Raw genomic sequence first — 23,066 nt, forward strand, 5'->3', positions numbered from 1 at the left:
AAGTCAGGGAAAGGACAGTGGCAGTCAACCTTGTAGTGACTGTCTGTTTTTTTAACTGACAGGAGAGAATGCACTAGAGGCTTGTGAGTTTGATATACTGGGTCCCAACCAGTACCGAGAAGATACCAGGTAAACTAAAGTAGCACACAAGAAGAAAATACCGCGAGTATCGGTATCTGGCGGAGTGTGCACGTGTGTGGGAGAAAGGTTTCCATAATAATAAAATGTTTAAGGCAAAAAATTATGTTTCTTTCAGTTTTGTATGTAGAAACCTGTAGGCATATCTGTATTTGTACATGCATACTGACTCATAAGGTATACTGTTTTCTATTGTGTCATGGTAACAAAATTTGAAAGTCAGGTGTGTCTGTGAAATGTGTGGGCACTTTAAGATGACTTACACAGGTTCTTCTGGTATTTTGTTTTGTGATGGTTAACTAACCATCACAATGTCTTCTGTGGCATTGCTCAGCACTACCTTGAAATAATTAGACACTGGGGCCTCTTTCCACCCACATGGGAAAATTTTAAGTTCTGTGCACACAATCCCGGTGTTCTTGCAAATTCACTGCCACTCCTCAGCCATTGGTCTCCTGCTTCTGCTTCCCTGCTCAGACTTTTCATTTCTTCTTAATTTTTCCTTTTATTGAAATATATATTTCTTACAAAATATATCCTACTTTCTCATTCTCTCAAGTCCTCCCAGTTCCTCCTCACCTCCTCTCGCATCTGGATCCATCTCTTTTCTGTCCCTCATTAGAAAAGAAACAGGATTCCAAGGCACAAAAATAATATAAAATACAATAAGATAAAACAAAAACTAACACACTGGAACTGGACCAGACAATCAGAAGGAAGAAAGTCCAAGAGGAGACACGTGACCAAAGACCCACTTGTTTGCATACTCAGGACTCCAACAAAAACACTAAACCGGAAGGCATGAGTAGCGGTTTAAAGTCTTGCAGGCCCTCTGCATGCTGTCTCTGTCTCTCAGTTCAGATGATCTTTGATCATGTTGGTTTAGAGGGTTTGGTTTTTTATTTGGTGTCCTTCATTACCTCCAGCTTTTACAGTTTTTCTGTCTCCTCTTGCATCCTCTGGATCCCCGAGGGAAGGGATTTGTTGGAGAAATTTCTTTAGGGGTGAGAGTTCTAGGTCTCTCACTCTCTGTACAACATCTGGCTATGTGTTTCTGTATTTGCTCCCATCTGCTGTAGGAGGAAGTGTCTGATGACGGCTGAGCAAGGCACTGATCTGTGAGTGTAGCCGAATGCCATTAGGACTCATTATTATTATTACCATCATCATCATCATCATCATCATCATCATTACTTTAGATCAGTCGTATTTGGTTTTACCCTAGATCCCTGGGTTTATAGTTTCAGGTTCTTGGTCATACAAGCACTGTCACATACGGGTTCCATCTCGTGGAGTGAGTCTTAAGTCAAATCAGAGTCAGATATTAGTTGGTTTCTCCCACAAACTTTGCACCGTTTCCCTAGAGTATCTTGCAGGCAGGGCATCATGTAGATCCAAGGGTTTGTGACTGGGTTAGTGTTTACGTTTCTCTTTTAATAGTGTGCAAGCGCCTTCCTGTATCAAAGACACTGGCAGATAGAGGCGAAGGCTTTATGTGGGCACCAGTTTTACTTCTCCATGTTCAACGAGTTGTGTAGTCATTATCTTCGGCCCTGGGCCTTGCTGTGAGTTTGTGGAGAGAAACCTATAGTCTTGGAAACAGCCTGGATTATTTGAGAATCCCCATGGAACCCTTTCGACCAACAACTCAGTTAGATATAATCCAATCCCAGTACCGGAAGCTTCATTTGCTGACAAGGGATGTCCAGTTAGGGTTCTGTCTCTCCCATTATTTGGTGATTTCATTTAGAGATGTATATGTATATATTTTAGGAAACTTCTACTGTGTTAAGTTTCCATACTTCCCCTTAAAATAACCCTTAATTTTTGCAGTCTTCCCATATTTTCTTCTTTATCCCCTCTCCCCTCCCACTCCCCTCTGGACTTTCCTGCTCCAGCTTCATGCTTGCAATTGAGATGTGAGCTCTTAGCTTCCTGTTCCTGTCCCAATGCCTGCTGCTTGTCACCACACCCCTCTGCCATAATGGTTTTGTATCCTTATGAAACCATAAACCAAAATAAACTCCTTCTTCTCTGCCTTGGGCATTGTATTTCATTATAGCAACAGAAAAGTAACCAATACAGCTAGTCTCTTTATTTTTGCTCTCTCACATCTGATGCAATTTCTGGCGAATAAGAGCCACCTGATACATGCTGGCTGTCAGGATGTATCTACCTCTAAAGAGATGGCTGGGAAAACAGGCTAGGTAAGGTCAGTTAATCAATAGTAGACAGGAACCTGGGACCTAGTGCTGCCTCCAAAATCCAAGCTATTTTTGCTCCTCTGTGTCTGCACCTCCAAGAGAAAAATTATAAGGAAAAGTTTTTTAAAGTGAGGGGTCTGAATTGCACCTATCCCACATGAAGTGCTGTGGTGATACCTTTTTAGGGATATGACTTTGAAAGATTGTTAAGGAAAAGGGCAGGGAATGCAGACATGGCCATGGAAGAGGTAATTACTCTCCAGGGCCTCCTGTCTCTGTGCACAGTTGTTGGTCCATCTACTAGAGGGAGTCTCGGCACTTGATCTAGTAGCAGACAAGTATGCACATTAATTTACCTCCAGTTGGTTCTCTGCGAGTGACTAGAGTCTTGGTGCAGAGCAGTTGGGTAGTTGTCCCCCCCCCCACCGTGTGCATGTGTGTGTGTGCATGTGTGCACGTACCTGTGTGTACACATGCATGTGAGTGTGTGTGTGTGTGTGTGTGTGCACATGCACATGTGTGTGTGTGTGCATGCGCATGAATGTATGCACACATGTAGGCCAGTGGGTGATATTTCTTGTTCTGTCACTTTGCACTGTATTTTTGAGACAGGGTCTCTCACTAACCCAGAACTGGCTGGTCTGGCTGGCCAGTGAACCCCAGAGCTCTTTTAGTCTTTGCCTTCTTAGTGGTAAGGACCACAGGTGTGACTGAAGCATATTCCCAGGCTCTCTAGAAAATCTGATAAATATTGCTTTCAAGAAATTTACGGGACTGGAGTTTTGCTGAATATACATCTTTCTGGATGCTTCCATCATCTTCTTCAGTAGAAAGATCAATGATGAGAGAAATTCTCTCTCTTTTTTTTGCACTTTAACTAGATTGAAAATAGGTATTAGAGTCCTCTCCTAAGGAATGTTGTTTGGTGTGTGACCTGGTGGGCTTTTGATTGTTGTGATGAATATCCTGACTAAAAAGAACCTGCGGAGTAAAGGGCTTATTCTGCCTTTCATATCCCAACCATGGTCCATCAAAAAGGGCAGCCCGGGCAGGAATAAAAGTCAGGAATAGGAACTGAAGCAGGGGCCATGCAGGGACTCTGATTTCTGGAATTGCTCCTGGTGATTTACTCAGTCTTTTTTATACAACCCAGGATCTGCTGAGGGGTGGAACTACTCACAGAGGACCGGGACCTCTTACATCAATCACTAATCAAGAAAATGCCCACAGAGAAGTCCGTAGGCCAACGGGAGGAGGTTGTTTTCTCAGTTGAGTGCCTTTTTCTCCCGTGGCTCTAGCCACACCAAGGTGGCTCTCTGTCTGGTATATTCACTAAGCGTTCACCCTGCCTTGCACTGAGCAGGCCAGGTGACGTCATCACCTCCAGCTGACCCCACCTCCTTGCTTTTTGTTTCAGGATAAAATCCCCCTGTGTGAAAATGAAGGCACAGGTCACCATCGTCTGTTCTTTACTGTTTTTTCTGACCACGGAATGTTCTCTCTATAAACCCAAGATTCACAGAAAAGTAAGTTTGTTCTCTTCCTGTGTGATCCTACAAGAAATCCCCCAGTTCCCTTAGATGTCTTAGGTAGCTGATACGTAACACACCAATTAAAATACAGTTTTGCATGATCATAGCTTTACTCTTATCGATGGTAATTTTCAAAGGGAGGGAACAACCGCAACAAAGGTTAGGAGGTGGCAGGGAACAACAGCCCAGGAGGCAACAGCTGGGGGGCGGCAGTCACTTTGCAAGCCATGGAGATTGTATACAGGTAGCTGCTGAGGCAGGAAAGACATAAACTGCAGCACAGCAATTTAGATTCAGATCTTACTGAGTTTTTGCTGGCTCTGGGAGTTGTTTTGCTTCACAGAGTCTTAATTTCTTTGTCATATATCTTTATCATATCAAACTTTATACTTTAAGGTGATACTTAAAATCCTTTACGTGAATACAAAATTTGTGATTCAATTATTGCAACCCAGTGAACTTTCTGTTCTTTTCATCCTACTCAGGATGGATTTAGAATACCTGGGCTTTCTCCTTAGCTGTATTCCATCTGGGCAGCCAGTACAGGCAGAGACAGGCAGAGACTAGATTGATGGTATAGTTGCCATTTCTGTGTTCTCTCTGGATCCTTAAAGCTACAAGAGATCCACCCCGTCCATTAACTTGACCTTCAGAGCTCAGGTGACCTTCAAGATGAGCTCTCAGAGAGTAGTATGCCCTGACTTGTGTCTTCTCCAGCAAGTTCCCTCAGAACCATCTCTCGAGTCTGCCATATTTGCCACCCTAGTCTTGAGCACTTTTCCTCTGTACATTAACACGGATCCTCTAAGTTAAATTGAAACCGAGAGAGAATATCACACAGTAATTGTTTTGGAAATCTATTTTTTTTTTCAGGATAAAGATGACTTTCAAACACCTCTATGGAAGCATAAGTTCAGTCGGACGCAAGGTATGTAAAGCTGTAAAATATAGTCTTCATTCATTTGGAGATGGGGCAAAAAGAGAAAAGGAGGCGGGTGGTGCAAGCATCTTCAGACCTCAGGCTTTCCCATGATTCTCTGTGTTTCTCAGCATTGATATATTGTCTTACGGTTAGTTTCTTATGTAACTAATCAGGTGAGTTGACACATAGTCACACATGCTTTAGAAGAGAAGACTGATGTTCATTTTCACTTAACAGGAAAATAAGTTTGTTAAACATCAAATAGGCCAAGAGGACACTGTTCTTCTTTCCTCCAAAGGTGTCTTCAGGGTTCTTAAATGTGGGCAGCACTCTTGTGCTCTGAGTTCTGGTAAAGCAAAGCAAGGCGATTTGTTGGTGGTAAGACTGGCCGCACTCCGGGAGTGGAGGAATGAGAACATTATCGTTACTAACATCTTAGCATCATGTGGCTTCTCCCAGACATTTCAGGTCCCTGTCAGGTTTAAGGCCAGTGATATACATATTTATGCAATGTGATGTTGGATAGGGAAAGAGGACAGAAAGGAAGCTAGCAATTGTTGTGCAAGACGCTGCTCCATGACATACCTGCAGCAACACCACGGCATCGCCAACCAGTGGATGAAGAAATTCAGTACTATTCTAGTTAATGAATTAGCCAAAGTAAGTATCCTGGATAGATGCCAAGGGAAAAATACAAACCTTACTTCCTTTGCCCAGGAGTGGAACTGGACCTAGAGCGATCCAGTTTATAACCATGGTGCTACCCCTTCATTCACTGCAAATTGTTACCTCATTTTTGCTGATTTCAACACTGCAATATCTCTCAACGCTTTTTCTTTTTCTTTTTTTTCCTTTTTTGCTTTGTGTTTTGAGACAAGCTCTTGCCATGTATCCCTGGCTGACCTTGAACTCAGGATTATTCTTTTGATTATTCATCCCAAGTACTAAAATTACAAGTCTGCTCCACCACTTGAGGGTATCATCTACCTCTTCCTGTTCTATTAACACTATCCTTTGGAAGTTCTTCTTGGACTGCTTAAATGGCCTCATTCTTCGACTCCAAGGCTTATAACCCGTGCTGACCCATGAACCAATTGGATATGCCATGTATTTTTTGTAAATATAAGTTTTATCGGAGCATAGTGATATCTACTCACTTATTCTTATCATCTTTAGCTTATTTCACAATAAAAACACCTTGTTGAGGACATGACACAGGAGCCAAGAGTGGAAAGGCTGTAAATGTTCACTCTGGGGGCACAGGAGAGATGGCGCAGTGGTTAAGAGCAGTGGATGCTTTTCTGAAGGACTTGGGTTTGATTCCCAGAACCCATATGGGAGTCCATAATGGCCTGTAAGTCTAGCCCTAGGGAGTTTATGGTGTCTTCTGGTTTCCATGGGCACTGTGAATGCACACAGTATACATACACACACTCAAGCAAAACACTCACACATATACACATAAAATAAAAATATTTAAAAATATTCTTGGCCAAGATTTACATATTTCAGAAATAAAAAAGATGAGATAAGAAATAGTTTCTTAGGCCAGGCGGTGGTGGCGCACGCCTTTAATCCCAGCACTCGGGAGGCAGAGGCTGGCGGATCTCTGAGTTCGAGGCCAGCCTGGTCTACAAGAGCTAGTTCCAGGACAGGCTCTAGAAACTACAGGGAAACCCTGTCTCGAAAAACCAAAAAAAAAAAAATAGTTTCTTCAGATACTTTAATTTTACTATTTTCCCCCAAACACTCATAGGCATATTTATTTTTACATTAATGTTTTTGCCTTTATCTTTTTTGTTTATTTTATATAATTTGAGAATAATACTAATTAATTTTTCTAATATACTTTTGCTTATTAAGAATTTTCTATAAAGAATTTATGGCATTAGCAGGCTATGGTGGCGCATACCTTCAGTCCTAGCACTTGGGAGGCAGAGACAGAAGGATCTCTGTGGGTTCAAAGCCCCTACAGGAGAGTTCCAGAACAGCCAGAGATACTTACATTAAAAAAGGCAAAAAATAAAAATAATTTATTGAATAAAAAAGATTTATTTTATTTTTAAATGTGTGTATGTGCACAGGAGCGCAAGTGCTTGGGGAGGCCACAGGCCCTGCATCTCCTGGAACGGCGGTTATAGGCAGTCACGAGTTTCCTGATGTGGGTGCTGGTAACCAAACAGAGGCTCTCTGTATGTGCAGTAAGCACTGTTAACTGCCGTGGCATCTTTCCGTCCCCAATTTATTGCAGTTTGTCTGAATTTCGTTTTACGATTCTTTGGTGTACAGTTTATCTCAGCCAGAGCTCTCTAGAGGAACAGAAGGGCTTATAGGGTATGGTCCGTCTAGTCCAACACAGTGGCTGTCTACCAACTAGAAAGTTTAAGAACCCTGTAGCTGTTCAGTCCATGAGGCTGGATGTCTCAGCTGGTCTTCAGTGTATGCCCGAAACCTGAAGAAGCAGGCTCCAATTCCAGCGAAGGAAGGCACTTGCCAGAGAGAGTGAGTACATTCAGGCAGAGAGCAAAAGCTTCCTTCTTCCATGTCCTTTTTAGAGGCCACCAGCCCAGATTAAAGGCAGATCTTCCCACCTCAAAGATCCAGATTAGAAGTGCGTCTTCCCACTTCAAATGATTTAATTAAAAAAAATCCCTCACAGGCATGCCCAACTACTTGGGTTTTAGTTAATTCCAGGCATAATCAAGCCGAAAAGCTAGAACAGCCATCACACAGTCTTAAGTGCTTATGGCTTATAGTTTCCATTTGGCCAACCAACACTAATATAAAAGTATGTGGTTAGTCCTGCTATATGAAAAAACATCTTCAACTGTTTATTGCACTAAAGTCAAAACTACCCTGTTCCTAGTCACACAACTCCTATCTTAGGCTATACTGTCTGCTACAATGTAAGAAATTATGCTCTACCCAAGATGAAATTAAATAAGAATGTAATCCCTCTTAAACTATCTTACTGCAGGTAACTAAGAACAGTTACGCCATTTTACAGAGCTATGATGCCATTCATTTGACAATACACCATTTCTAACATATCTGTGAGAATAAACACTTTTTAAAAATTTTTTTCAAATATTTATTATTATGTATACAGTGCTCTGCCTGCATGACGGAAGGGGACAGCAGGCCTTATTATAGATGGTTGTGAGGCACCATGTGGTTGCTGGGAATTGAACTCAGGACCCATGGAAGAACAGTCAATGCTCTCAACCTCTGAGCCATCTCTCCAGCTCCCAAGAATAAACACTTTTAATTTGAAATAAGGGATGCCTGGTTAAATCTGAATTCCAGACAGTGAGTACCACTGTAGCTGGAAACGTAGTTTTTGGTTTATCTAGACATTGAAAATCCACCTTCTCTTCGCAGGCTTTAGATTTGAGAGCTTGCCTATTCACTGGGCAATGCCTAAATCAGAACTCAGGGTGGCTTTTTGCACAAAACAGCCATTGTATTGCCTGGTTCACACATTCCCACCTAGGGTTGGGACAATGCATTGCTCTCCCTTATGCTGTAGTTCCTACACTACACATATGTCCATGCTCTAGCTGACTTTCTGTTGCTATGATCAACATTATGACCTAAAGCAATTTAGAAGGGGGAAGGGGTTACTGCAGTTTACACTTCCATGTGACAGTCCACTGAAAGGAGTCATGGCATGAACTCGAGCAGGAGCTAAGGCAGGAACCATCCACGGAGGACCACCACTTTCAGCCTTGCTCACCAGCTCACACGCACCTAGCTTTCTTAGACAGCACAGGCTACCTGGTGCTGTCCACAGCAGGCCAGCCTTTCCCACATCAGCCATCAATCAAGATCATTTCTCGGGTGCTGGAGAGATGGCTCAGTGGTTGAGAGCATTGACTGCTCTTCCAGAGGACCTGGGTTCAATTCCCAGCATCTACAGAGCAGCTCACAACTATAATGCCAGGATCCAACATCCTTACACAGACATAGATGCAGGCAAAACACCAATGAGTATAAAATAAAAATAAATAAATTTTTTAAAAAATGAAGATAATTTCTCACAGACATGGACACAGTCCAATCTGTTCTGGACATGAATTGTCAAAAACGAATAAACAAAAAAAAACCAAAGCCAAAATGAACCAACAAAATAAACCACCACCACCATCAAAAAACTAACCACAAAACATCATTTTGTGTTTTGGGACTTGCTGGTGGTGATTTTTCTTTTTCAAGCGATCCTCTAACAAGAATGCTGGACTGCTGTGTAGTATTTTCAGCTCAAAGGAGGCTGTGATGGAGAAAATGTATGTGTTAGGCTGGCACTGTTCAGGCTTGAGTAAGAACAGTGTGCACTGAGTGCTGGGTACTGTGAGCTCAACTTAATGAATCAACAATACATATTAGCAATGCATATCAAAGACTAGTATACACAAAATATACACAAAGGAAGACCGCAGTTGTTGAGAATATCTCATCAGTTGCTGAGAATATTATGAACAGAAATTCCCAGGAATTTCACCTTATATTCCTCTGGGAACAGTAGATTAGTGCTTGCTAACTCAGCATTCATGGTGGCTATATAGAAAATAACCCCAGTGAGTAATGACAAGTGACTGCACCTCCAGTGATGTAAATGTTGTGTGCATTTCCTGTGCTGTACCCATCAACTCTGTGTGTATAGCTCTGCACAGAAAGGCTCAGTGACTCTTGCTCTCTGCACCTGCCAAGTATCTGTCAGAAACAGACGCAATCATGGTTTCTGCTCGGTGTTTGTATCCGTTATCTTTGGTTGCTGTGATAAGACACCATGACCGAAGGCAACTTCAGAAAGAGAGAGTTCCAGAAGGAGAGTCCATAACTGGTGGAGGCACGGCAGCAGGCAGCCAGAGCAGGGAGCTGGGAGGTTGCATTTTCAACCAGAGAGGGCAAACTAGAAGTGGGTGAGGCTGTACACTCTCAGTGCCTGTCCTCAGGGACATAATTCCTTCAGCAACACTTGGCATCCTAAAAATTCTGTTGAAGGAACGGTGGGGCTGTGTCCTGCCACCCCGCTAGCTTTACACCCGAAATAATTACACGGAAACTTTATTCTTTTAAACACTGCCTGGCCCATTAGTTTCAGCCTCTTATTGGCTAATTAACCCATATTTAGTAATCTGTGTAGCACCCCGAAGTGGTCGCTTACCAGGAGAGATCTTAACCTGCGTCTGTCTGGGAGAGGAGAGGCATGGCGACTGACTATGGCGACTGCCTGAAGCGTCTGCCTTCTCTTTCCCAGAATTCTGTTCTGTCTACTCTGCCTACCTAATTTTCTGTCCTATTAAAGGGCTGAGGCAGTTTTTTTTTTTATTAATCAATGAAATTAACACATAGACACTCTTCCATCAAAGTTCCATAACCTTGCCCAAACAGTGCAACAGCTAGAGACCAAACTCAAATACACTGTACAAGAGTCTTGAAGGCTCTTGTGTTCCCTCCTGTTTTCTCTTCTTTTACTCCTACCTCAAGGGTTCTCACCAGGGATTTCTGAATACCCCGAGGTATCCTTTTCTGTCTTCTGCTCACTCTTCCTGGACAATAGCTTCACCAGCAACCATGCAGCTTTTTCTTATTGCTGAGAATGAAGTTCAATGTCATCTCGTTGGCAAGATGTTCACAGAATCCCAGAATGAACTAGATGCATTTGAACTAGATGCATTTTTCAGTGTGGAAATGGTAATTTGGCCTCTAACTTGCTGGTTTTTGTTTTTTCTTTCCCTTCCTTCCTTCTTTCCTTCCTCCCTCCCTCCCTCCCTCCCTCCCTCCCTTTCTCTTCCCTCCCTCCCTTCCTCCCTCTCTCCCCTCTCCTTCCCTCTCTCTCCTCCCTCCTCTCCCTCCCTCTCTCTTTCTATCCTTTCCTCCTCCTCCCTCCTCTCTCTCTCTCTCTCTCTCTCTCTCTCTCTCTCTCTCTCTCTCTCTCTCTCTCTCTCTCTCTCTCTCTCTCTCTCTTCCTGTTTTTAGATAAATGCAGTGGAAATTGCAGCTTGACTTCCAACTGTAGCCAGAGCTGTGATCCATATTTCCGGGGAGAAATAGTATTCACATGTAGTCAAGGCAAATGGCAGAAAACAACGGAAACATGCACAAGCCTCTCTGTGGACGCCCTGTTTCAGGTGATGCTCGGTACACTCCTGGTGACAGAAGCTAACTCTCCTGAGGTGGGGGGGTGGAAGGTGGCACTTCCATTCTTGTCTGTTCTAAATGGCAGTAAGTCTCAGGCTTGGACTTGGGGAAAGCTGCCCGAGGCTTGCATCATGGCCGTCCTTCCTTATCCACGCACTGACATGCTTATGTCTCTCCTCACTCTCTCAGTCTTCCTCTCAGGAAAGATCAGGTCCAAGATTGGCTGGGAAGTCCAGCTGAGCAATAGAGATTGTGCCAACTCTAATCTTGGAAACGAAAGGTTAAATAAATCCAGGAAAAGTTACTTAAACTCCATGCAAATGATGGGCTCTGCAGTAGCACAGTAAAATAGCTTTATGGGTGAAATTGTATGCCCCTTGTGTTAATTAATCAACTAAATATGTCTTGAATTAAATTAAGCATGACTTCTTTTCTAATGTTTTCAATCCTTTAAAGCAGAGAGAATCTAGCAGGAATAAGAATTCAATGGCTCCTACATGTCTCAATTACAATACAAATCGATCTCATATACTTCTACTGAGCACCCACTTCTCTGTTTCCCCCCAACCCCACAGAAGGACACACATCTCCACACTTTTGTATTTCCTTATAGAGGAATTGTGGATGGTGTTGCCTTTTCAGCCCAGGAGATTCTGGTGACGTCCCTGTAACTCCGGTGACAGGTATAAGAGAGCAAAAGTGCTAGCTTATTCAGAGTCACTTTCTGAGGGAGTATAGGGAAAAATCAACAGGAAACGGTCAACTAACATACACTTGGAAAAATGCACATTTTTTAAAAATTGTGATTCTTTAGTATGTGGCATTTGAACAGCTAACCTGCCCCAAACAATTCTCCTTTAACATCCACCTGGATCTTCCTCCCGCCCCCCCACCCCCATTTCTGCAGAATATGTCTCGTTATAAATCTTGAAGGACTGGGAAAGATGGTTCAGTGGATAAAGTTCTTGTGCCAGTAAACACAAGGACATGAGTTCAGAACCCAGCACCTATGGAACTTCCCCATATGCCCGCAGCCCCCATGCTGGGCAGGACCCTGGTGCTTGCCGTTGAGCCGGTCTAGCCAAAACAGTGAGCTCCACGAAATAGAGACCTGGAGAGATGGCTCAGAGGTTGAGAAATCTTACTGCCAATCCGGAAGCCCAGGTTTTAGTTCCCAGTACCCAGGTTGAATGGACTACAGCTGTCTTTAAGTCTAGATCCAGAGAAAGCTCATACCCTCTTTCGGCCTCCCCAGGCACCTGCACTCACGTGCACATAGCTGCACAGATACATATAGGTGTATATAATTAAAAGTAAAATAAATCCTAAATAATTAAAAATAAAATAAATCCTAAAAAATAAAGTGCAGAGGCTGATTGAGGAGGACACCAATGTTAACTCTTAATATGTGCAAATACAGGTGAGGGCATCCTCCATGCTGTGACATGCACACACATGAACACACATACATACTTATGACAACACACTTCAGCTCAAACCATTATTCTTAAAGCAAATTCTAGAAAGGTTCACTAGTCTGCTCTCTGGGAATTTTGGTGACTGCCTTAAATTATTCTCAGCAAGTGAGCTCCTTCTAGGGCCACCTTGTCATCTGTTTTCCCCACAGAGGTTGTTGGTGGCTTAGTTCCTTTCCGCTAATGCATGTTGGCTTCTCATTTTTTTCCACAGGGCGCAAATCCTGCAGTGAGCCTTTCCGTGGCGTCGTCCTCTCTCTTCCCCATGAACTTAGTAGACAGCAAGGCACGGCACCATATCGGGGATGTCTTTCAAGGAATCCACAAGTACTGCCCCGAGGACTACGTCTGCCTGGTCGACCCTGTGAAGTCCTCCAAAGTTACGTCTGGAAATATTGCATTCGTAGTAGAGTTATTAAAAAATATCTCCGCAGGCTTGCAGACTTTGGACGGAACACATGGGAATGTGACTCATGAGAAAATGAAGGTACTCAAGAAATTAGTTTCATTAAACACGAGATGCACTTTTTTTAAAAAAAATCTTGCCATTTTAACAGTTTCAAGTATTCTTTCCAGCAGCAGACATTTCTGTTCAGCTTTCTGTGTTAACATAGTCTTCTTTATAAAGAAGTTAGACTGTGAATGCATAGTGATGGCCTACACAAAGTCTACCCTAGTAGATCACCTTGTTTGACTCTGCATTTTTAGAAGGGAGTTGTGCATTACAAGAGTAGTTAGTATCGGTGTGTAAAACAAAGTCATATGTGTTCCCTAAGGATGGGTCTTTTGGTTTCGGGTTTTGAGATATGGTGTCATGTAGCCCAGGCTAGCTTCAAACTTCCTATACAACTAAGCCTGACCTTGCACTTCTGATTCTCCTGCCTCCACATCCCTCAGCCTGGGATTTCAGATGAACATCACTCCATCCAGTCTTTGGATATTGGGAAGAGGACCCAGACTTTCACGCATGTTGGGAAAACAGTCTCCTAGCTGAGGTCAATTCCAGAAAGACCTGGTCATCTTCTCAGAGACTCTATTGTGCTCACGAGCACTGGTATTTACTATTAAAAGGAGGGATATAGGGACATGATATGTATGTAATATTTCTCAAACTTATCATGGAATACACATATACTTCCAAAAACAATTTTTTACATTTCATGGAACTTGAGTTCTGTATTCTGTACTGTAAGGATCTTCCTCAGATGCAATAATAATGTTTAGATAAACACGTATAATACATGATATATATGTATATATCATATACATTTTTCAAAAGATTTATTTTTATGTGCATGAGTGTTTTGCCTGCATGTATGTATGTATACAATGTGTGTTTAATGCCTTCAGAGGCCAGAGCTGGAACTGAGGTCACAGATGGTTGTGAGCTGCCATCTGGGTGCTGGGAACTGATCCTGGGTCATCTGTAAGAGCAGCTAATGCTCTTAACTGTGGTCTTACTTAGGCTTTCTATTCCTGTGATGAAACACTGTGACCACAAAGCAATTAGGGAGGAAAAAGTTTATTTAGCTTGTACTGCTTCCATGTCATAGCCCATCATTTGAAGGAAGTCACGGCAGGAACTCAAGCAGGGCAGGAATCTGGAGGCAGGAGCTGATGCAGAGGCCAGGGAGGGGTACTGTCTAATGGTTTGCTTCACGTGGCTTGCTCAACCTGCTTTCTTATGGAACACAGGACTACCAGCTTAGGAATGGCCTCACCCACAATGGGCTGGGCTCTCCCGCATCAATCACTAACTAAGGAAATGTCCTACAGTTAGATCTTTTGAAGCATATTTTCCAACTGAGGTTCCCTACTTTTAGATGATGATTCTAGCTTGTGTCAAGTTGACATAAAACTAGCCAGGCCAACTGATGAGAGTCTCTCTATTTTTTAATACTAAAACAATGCTGTTTATATCCCTTATATTTTCTTCCATTAGCATTAGTCATGCACAATCACAGTAAACAGTGAATTTGAAGAGGTCAGTATCAGATGAGATGAAATAATTAGATCTGCCAAAGTTTTGGGTTTTAGAAATTAACTTTTTGACACTAACAGGCTTGTTTCCTTTGCAGAACTATGGAAAAATGGCCAACCACATCCTTAACAAGACTGCCCTTTCAAATTGGGCTTTCATTCCCAATAAAAATGCCAGCTCAGATTTGTTGGAGTCAGTGAACGCCTTCGCCAAGAAACTCCAAATCCACGGTGAATCTGAGAGCATTGTAAATGAACTCTTCATTCAGACAAAAGGTGCCCACATCTATCGCAACAGCTCAGAGAACAGTTTCAACCTCTCCATGCCGGTGTCCGATGACACAGAAGATGCCTTAGTACTGATAGAAATTCCCAGGCAAGCACTACGTGAGCTGCCATCCAATGTCTCCCAAGCCATTGGCATAGCTTTTCCAACGTTGGGGGCCATTCTGAAAGAAGCCCATGGGCCAAATGTGAATCTCCCAAAGCCCGTAAATGGTTTGATCTTGTCATTGGTTTTGCCAGAAGGTCTGAAAGAAATCATACTCACCTTTGATAAGATCAATAAATCCCAGAGCGCCAGCAGCCGGTGTGTCGGCTGGCATTCTGAGAAAAGGCAATGGGATGAGAGCCCGTGTAAAATGGTGTCAGATACCAGAGGCGCCGTGAATTGCCATTGTAGATGCAACAGAACTGTGATGTCTTTCTCCATTCTTATGTCATCCAAGCCTGTAAGGGACAAGGTTCTGAACTATATCACTTTCATTGGGCTCAGCGTCTCCATCTTCAGCTTGGCACTTTGCCTGGTCATCGAAGCTGTGGTTTGGTCCCGGGTGGTTGTGACCGAGATATCCTACATGCGTCACGTGTGCATCGTGAACATTGCAGTGTCCCTCCTGACTGCCAATGTGTGGTTCATCATTGGCTCCAATGCAAATGTTCAGGAGGACCACAATTGGTGTGTGGCTGTGACATTTTTCAGTCACTTCTTCTTCCTCTCCCTGTTCTTCTGGATGCTCTTCAAAGCGCTGCTCATAGTCTATGGAATCCTGGTTGTTTTCCGCCGGATAATGAAGTCTCGTATGATGGCCATAGGCTTTCTTGTTGGCTATGGGTGTCCTCTGGTGATTGCTGTCATTACAGTTACTGTCACAGGGACGGAGAAAGGTTACACCAGAGACGATGCCTGTTGGCTTAATTGGAACGAAACCAAAGCCCTTTTTGCATTTGCCATCCCAGCCTTGGCCATTGTTGCTGTGAATCTCCTTGTGGTTCTGGCAGTTGCTATCAATACCCAGAGGCCTTTGATGGGCAGTTCAAAATCTCAGGATATGGCCATAGTTTTCAGGATCAGCAAAAATGTTGCCATCCTCACCCCGCTGCTGGGACTGACCTGGGGTTTTGGTCTAGCAACCTTGCTAGAAGGCACACACTTGGTATTTCATATAATCTTTGCCTTGCTCAATGCTTTCCAGGTAAGTTCAATATGGGGGATTTGATTTGTATTTCTGGCTAAACATCAAGGCGGGGGGGGGGGGGCTGTGATTTATTTACCATTAAAGGATACCAAGTGTTCTTTCTATATTTCAGGGGTGTCTAAGCGTAGCATATCCCACCTAGATTGTCTTGTTTCCCCACTTAAAATAACTATTTATTGTGTACACACTCTGTCCATGTATGTGTGGGGCCATATGCATGCCACAGAACATATGTGGAGGTCAGAGGACAGCTTACAGGAGTCACTTCTTTTTCCCCACAGTGCAGAACCTGGAGATTAAACTCAAGTCATCAGGCTTGGTGGCAAGAGTCTTCACTCACTGAGTCACCTCACTTTCCCCCGTACCTTTCCCTCGTCTTTTAAAAAAAGATTGTTTTTGAGACAAGATCTCACTTTGTAGCCAGGGTGATCTCAAACATGGAGCTGTCTGCCTGTTTCAGGCTCCCGTGTGCGATTTGATATACTTGACCATTGATAATGTTGGGGTCAGTTTTCCAGGCTGGTGAGAGGGGCCTGTCCTTCTTGCTCTCTCACGTACCCCGAGTCTTCCCTATCATGTCCACAGCTAGTCTTCTCACATTGATGACTGTCCTTTGGTCACGGATGTAAAAAGTTTCTCCTTGATCAAAATAGGCGTAATGCCGTCCTTCTCCGGGGAACTCAGCAAAATACACTTTTTCTGTAGCGCAGAGAGAGGACCTTCACGTTGGAAGTTGACCAGTCAGGAATTCTTATAATTCTTTCTTGACATTTCTTGTGAAATAAAAGTTAGTTACTACTTATATCTAGATATAGTCCTATGTTATCTGATCTTGGGAAGGACATTTTCCTCCAGATCTCAACTTTTCTCATCTGGTGAGATACGGACTTGGATTGGAATGATCTCCATTGTATTTTCCCACACGCCCGCTCTGACAAGATGGTCCCTCTTGCTTCTAAGCTTGCCTTTTGGGGACTCTATCATTTAATCAGATTGCATTCCCTACCTATGAGTAATAGAAAATTTGGCTGAGAGTCTTTTTTTTTTTTTTTTTTTTTGGTTTTTCGAGACAGGGTTTCTCTGTAGCTTTGGAGCCTGTCCTGGAACTAGCTCTTGTAGACCAGGCTGGTCTCGAACTCACAGAGATCCGCCTGCCTCTGCCTCCCGAGTGCTGGGATTAAAGGCGTGCGCCACCACCGCCCCGCTCTGAGAGTCTTAATTACACTTTTAATCAGGGCTTGGAAGACTCAGGCTTCTGCCTGTTTGTGTAAATAGGGTTTTACTGGCACACAGTGTGCTTGCTTTTTCTCATGATTTTCTTGTAGCCGACGTGGAGCTGTGATGGCACATTTGAGAGGTTGCAGCAGAGGGGAAGGCTGGCAAAGTGGAGAAATTTCAGATCTGGTGTCTGGGAAGGTTTCTCACTTCCACTCTAAACGTTGTAACTGTCCAACAAAACAGCCTTTCTGTCACCTTGTCAGTACATGGCCCAAGACTTTAAAGAGATGCCAGCTTAGGTCGCTTGTGTATCTTACACATTTTCTTAGTTATATGGTAGTAAAGAGGAAACACTGACTTCAGCCTTTTTTTTTTTTTAACTCAAAAATCGTCATTGCCTTAAGTTAAAAGATTTTCCCTTTATTTTTTATTTTATGCACCTGGATATTTTGTCTGCATGTATATCTTCATGTTATGTGCATACAGTGCCCAAGGAGGTCAGAAGAGGGCATAAGATCCCCTGGGCTGGAGTTACAAATGGTTGTGAGCTACCATGTGGGTACACAAGTCCTCTGTAAGAGCAACAAGGGCTCTTAACTGCTGAGTATTCTCTCTGAATCCCCGTTCTGTTTTATTTTTGAGAGGTCTTACTTTTTAGTTCTGGCTTGCCTTAAACTTGTAGCGATTCTCCTGCCTCAGCCTCCTGAGTGATGGGATTCATGTGTGAGCCATCATCTGTGGCTAATTTTCTCTGGAAATTACTCTAGTAACTAATAACTTCACTCCCCTCCTCTCCTCTCCCCTCTCCTCCCCCCTCTCCCCACCTCTTCTCTCTTCTTCTCTCCTCTCCTCTCCTCTCTTTCCTCTCTGTTCTCCTTTCCTCTCTTCTTTTCTCCCCTCCCCCCTCCTCTCCCCTCCCCTCCTTTCTCCTCCCCTCTCCCCTCTCTCTATTCCTTTCCTTCCCCCCCCTGTTCTCTTCTCTTCACTTCCCTCCCCTTCACTGTCCCCATCTCTTCTTTCGGGTGCTGGGAACCAAACCCAGGCCCCATACAAGCTATGCCAGCAGTTACTATGGAACTGCAGTTCCTGCCCTCATCTTTTTCTTTGTGACTTAATTAAACCTTAGGAATAGTTTATCTGTATTTCCTCTTCAGAACACTTATATTTCTTTTTTATTCATAGAAAATGCTAAAAACACCTTTAGTTGTGCTAAATTTTCTTTTCTTAGCTAGCGTTCCCTGTGGCTTACATTTAATATTTCATTGTCACCTGATCAGGTTTTCTTTGCAGCAAATCTGACTGAGGACAGAGAAAAGGTTCTCCCAGCTTTCAGGTCTTTGTACTTTTCATTTACTTTTATTAATAAATTCTACCATCTCAGAGTCCATGGTTGACTCTTCACAAAATGTTTACCCCAATTCGAAACAGGCCAGGACACAAGTTTCATTTCTTTAAAGATTAGTTCCCTGCTTCCCTGGTTGTGGTTTTTGAATGATCAGATTCCATGTCATGTATGCCTGTCATCCTGAGAACAATTCAACACTTCAATAGTTGAGATGAAATTATGGGACTGAATCCACATTTTAGGAATTGTTGTCACTGTTGTAAGATGCCAGACCCAAGAAACTGAAGAAAAGAAGGCATTTACTTCAGTTCTTAGTTTCATGGCAGTGGGTGTCGGGATGGTAGTATGGGAGCTGGGGCTCAGGTCTTGATATCAAGAGCTGATCCATCTTCTGTGGATGAGGAAGAGGAGAGCTCAGGCTGGAACCTGGTTTGGCTACAGACTTCTAGCCTCACTTCCTGTCATACATCTGTACATTAGGCCTGACACACAAAAAGTTCCACATTATCTCACAACAGCACCAGCAGCTGGAGACTAGGTGTTCAAATGCATGAGCCTATGGGGGATGCTTCTCATTCAAACAGTACAGTAAGGTTGAAAACTCTACATCATTGGACATTCATAACCCATGTGCACAAGTTCATGAGGCTGATCCTCATTGCCAGGGAAGGAGGTAGATTAAAAAGAAAGATCCATCAATGTTTGTTTCATTAATTTAAAATATGTATGTTTCTTCTACCCCTGTTCATTTGTATGTGTGTGCACACATGCATATCCCGTATGTGGAGCTGGAGCACAACATACCAGGGTTATTTTCTCTAATTCCACCACTTGGATCCTAGGGGTCAAACTCCGGTCTTGAGCCTTTGTGGCAAGTGCATTTGCCTTCTGAGTCACCTTGCTGGCCCATTTTATTTTATTTATCTTAGAAACGGGTCTTGCTAAGCTACTCAGGCTTGTCTAGAACTCATTATACATATAGTTGGCCTTGAACTAGAGATCCTCCTTCCTCTGCCTCCCAAGTGTTAGGAATACAGATCTGTACCACCATGCCAGGCTCTGCCAATGCATGTCCATCTGCACCACTGGAAATGGATTTCTAACGTCCAGGCACTGTTCAGGAGTTACCCAGAAGAGCAGGATTAAAATAACACTAGGAGGCTGCTGAGGAAGTTTTCCTTAATGATTCTGTTGACTTTTACAACAGGGCTTTTTCATCCTGGTGTTCGGCACGATTATGGATTACAAGGTAATTTGAATTTGTTTTATTCATTGCCAGATAATTTCACATGGCTGAGGCAATCAGGAGGGTGAAATAGTTTTAACCGGAGTGTAGGGTTGCTGAACTGAGTACAGTTCAGGGCAGCAACTATGAGGAAGGAAGGTGAGAATGCTCTACTCTTTGTGCTTGCTTATTCAAGATGAGCAGAGATTGCATGAGGATATTGTTGGGAGAAAGAATGGAAACCATAGCTACCATCTGAAAATAGTTCTGCTATTGTTATTATTACTCTTCGACTTTTATCCAAAAGCTTTCTGGGTGCAGTGCTGAACCACCTAATATTGCTCTGGCCAGACTCACTGGTCTTAAAGTTCTAGGACATGTGTTTGGACTTTGGAATGCTGTTGCTTCCCCTGACATCTATGGATCACTGACTGTCATTGCTTTTCAGATAAGGGATGCTCTGAGGATGAGGGGAAGTCGAGAGCAGCAGAGGTAAGGTCCCTCCTCCTAGTGACAGGCTGATGGGTCTGTGTCCTCATGCATGCGAGATGGGTGTCATAGTCCAGGACTCAGAATTTGTTAGCAAAATGAATTACTCTTTTTTTTCCATTTCACAAATACAGAGAGAATCAGCTGAAATGGAAAGCAAGTAGAAGAAACCTTTTGAGGGAATTTTGCATGTGTGTACATTTTTAGCTTGACATGAGGCCATTGAGGACCAGTGGTTTATTAAAAAGTGGGAGCTAGGAAATGAGAAAGTTTAACCCACTCATTTTACCAGTGAGGAGTGTAGCTGAGAATTTAATGGGTTGTGTGCAAGGTCACCTATCTTATTAGAAGTAGAATCATAGCCAGGAGGAAATGCCAACCAAAGCCTGCTCATCGTCTATGTCTGGGACTCTTTCCCGTAGGCCACACTTCCATTGATTAGAGTAACTGTATACATACTGACTGTAAAGAAGACTTTGGAGTTGGCAATCTGTCTTTGAAAATTTGACTGAGTGCCAAATTTTCTGAATCTGCTAAAATTTATTTGTTCAACCAGTATATTCTTCCTCTGAGCTTAGGAAACAATCTTTCTAGATGTATTGAGAAGCACTATCTATGGGTACTTCCAAGCATGACTTTTAGTATCACAGTTCATTAATTTTTAAAAAAATATTTATTTATTATGTATACAATATTCTGTCTGTGTGTATGCCTGAAGGCCAGAAGAGGGCACCAGACCTCATTGCAGATGGTTGTGAGCCACCATGTGGTTGCTGGGAATTGAACTCAGGACCTTAGGAAGAGCAGGCAATGCTCTTAACCGCTGAGCCATCTCTCCAGCCCCCACAGTTCATTAATTTTAAGACAGAAATTTTCTTTACCATTATTTAACATTTCTTAAGTTAAACATATACCACCTAGCCAATTAATATACTGTGTCTTAACCAACTGGTTTTGTTGGTTAAGACAATGAAGTCACCCATAATGTGGCATTCTGTGAAATACAGTAATTCTATTTTTTGTGGCTATATCAATTTGGATATTTCTCTGGGGCTTCATTTTCACACTGTTATCTTTAGGCAGCCTGCACGTTAATCTATAACTCTGCATATTTTTGACAGTATCATCACTCATTGACAGCTCTGTTATTTTCACCCTATTTAGAAGGCATCGTTAAGTCCAGTCAATGGATCCAAAGTACTGAGTCGCCGAGACTAAAATGTAAGTATTGAACACTCAGGTAGAAACTGTACTTGCAGGTGCCACTGAAGCAATCATGAGCATGCCTGAGACGAGAGGGAATAGAATGGAGAGCAGGACTATCAGAGGAGGGGTACTTCTCTACCGCCTAGCACAAAAGTGAGCACAGGGAAAGTGGCAGCTGAGTTTCTATGACCAGACCTCAACCTTATGTACGGCCTTGGCGAGGAGATGTTGTGACCTCGCTTGTGCTCATAGATGGTGCGCTGAGCCATTTGCCAAGCTCACACATCTTAGTTCCCTTCTAAACTTTTTATTTTCTTTATTAGTAAATCTGTTCTGTGACAGTTTCATATGTGTAATCAATGAATACTGACCGCTGCCACCTACTACCTTCCTATCCTCCCGCCTATCTTCATATGTCCCCACAAATTTCTCTCTCGTGTTCAGGGCTATTTGTTTTGTCTTCTGACTCACCAAGTTCAACTAGGGCTGACTATGACCATGGGTTTGGAGCTAACTGATGGAGCCTGGTGGGCTCAGCAGTGATCATGCAATACAAGACAGTGATTCCCTTCCTTCAGAATCTATTACTAGCCAGCAGTCCAGAGGCAAAGGGTGGGGCATCATTAGCCCCTCCTTTCCATGACTGACTGTGGGTAGGGCCTATCCAAGTGTAAACATCTACAGTCATTATGAGCTGATGATTGCGGTGGTCTCTAGAGACATCTAGACTGCAGAGAATGACATCTTGAAGATCTCCACCCCATCTTCCACAGTGCATCCCGAGCCTGAGAGATGGTGGTATCCATGTCTCTTGAGAGTTGAGCCTGCTACTGTTGCTTGTTTTCTGCTTCTTGGGAGCTGTGAGTCTCTGCATTCACTGCTGTTCATTGTTCAAGAAGGACTTAGTTCCTACTTGTGAATTGATTTTGGCACTTACGGTAACTCTGCTGCAGAGACAAAAGCATTGATTGATTAAAGTCGCAAAGCAATGGGCAGACATGCCTCTCCGCAGTGAAGTGGGGCCTAGAATCATTCCTAAGAGGGTATGGGTGTCCATGTGGCAACTACCTGCTTATTCACAGTTGACCCCTGGGATTTATTTCTATACAGATGAAATTGGGGGGGGGGAACAAATTCGGCAGTCATGAGGAGGTGATTAAGTCACAAAACAGCAGCCAGAAACGGCCACTAGTAATAGCAGGTAGAGGACACACAGGTTCGTATTGGACCTCGTCTTGGAGAAGTCACCATGGTCCTTCCACATGTACATAGCTGGGTGTTACTGTCTTTTTTATTTTGTTTTGTTTTGATTTTGAGGTATGGCTCAGGCAGGGGTTTGAAGCAATTTAGTGGAGGAAGCAGAGATACTGTGAATCTGAAGAAATCTTGTCAAGTTTCTGGCGTTACAGATCCTACAAACTTGATGTAGTGGTGTGGGGGGTTTGACACCAGGGTCCCAGGAAAAGGGAGCGAGAGAAGGCTGAAGGGAAAAAGTCATCCCTGCAGACTCACAGGCGTGGAGTGCTGGCAAGCAAAAGGAGGACGATGCTGTCATGTCATTTGGTCTAGTTTAACTCTGTTGCCCTGAGAAAATACACCAATAAGAACACAATTTAGGAGCCAGGCGGTGGTGGCGCACGCCTTTAATCCCAGAACTTGGGAGGCAGAGGCAGGCGGATCTCTGTGAGTTCGAGGGCAGCCTGAACTACA

General features: G+C 43.2%; 1 protein-coding gene across 1 annotated transcript; it reads left to right on the forward strand.

Annotated features, from left to right (window-relative positions):
* The first annotated feature begins 3,781 nt into the window (after positions 1 to 3,781).
* On the forward strand, positions 3,782 to 21,327 carry Adgrf4 (adhesion G protein-coupled receptor F4). The gene is made up of 8 exons (XM_038341164.1): positions 3,782 to 3,868; positions 4,748 to 4,802; positions 10,779 to 10,930; positions 12,630 to 12,902; positions 14,494 to 15,870; positions 19,644 to 19,685; positions 20,110 to 20,153; positions 21,315 to 21,327. Exons 1-8 carry the CDS (start codon positions 3,782 to 3,784, stop codon positions 21,325 to 21,327), a joined length of 2,043 nt encoding a protein of 680 aa, XP_038197092.1.
* The last annotated feature ends 1,739 nt before the right edge of the window (positions 21,328 to 23,066 follow it).

This window comes from Arvicola amphibius, chromosome 9 (genome assembly GCF_903992535.2).
Source record: "Arvicola amphibius chromosome 9, mArvAmp1.2, whole genome shotgun sequence".
Taxonomy (NCBI): domain Eukaryota; kingdom Metazoa; phylum Chordata; class Mammalia; order Rodentia; family Cricetidae; genus Arvicola; species Arvicola amphibius.

Bases quoted from the DNA above. Each gene is read 5' to 3' on its own strand.
- Adgrf4 (XM_038341164.1), top strand. From the start codon at position 3,782: ATGAAGGCACAGGTCACCATCGTCTGTTCTTTACTGTTTTTTCTGACC. The intron at 3,869-4,747 runs GTAAGTTTGTTC...TTTTTTTTTCAG, and splicing joins AACCCAAGATTCACAGAAAA to GATAAAGATGACTTTCAAAC. The intron at 12,903-14,493 runs GTACTCAAGAAA...TTTCCTTTGCAG, and splicing joins TGACTCATGAGAAAATGAAG to AACTATGGAAAAATGGCCAA.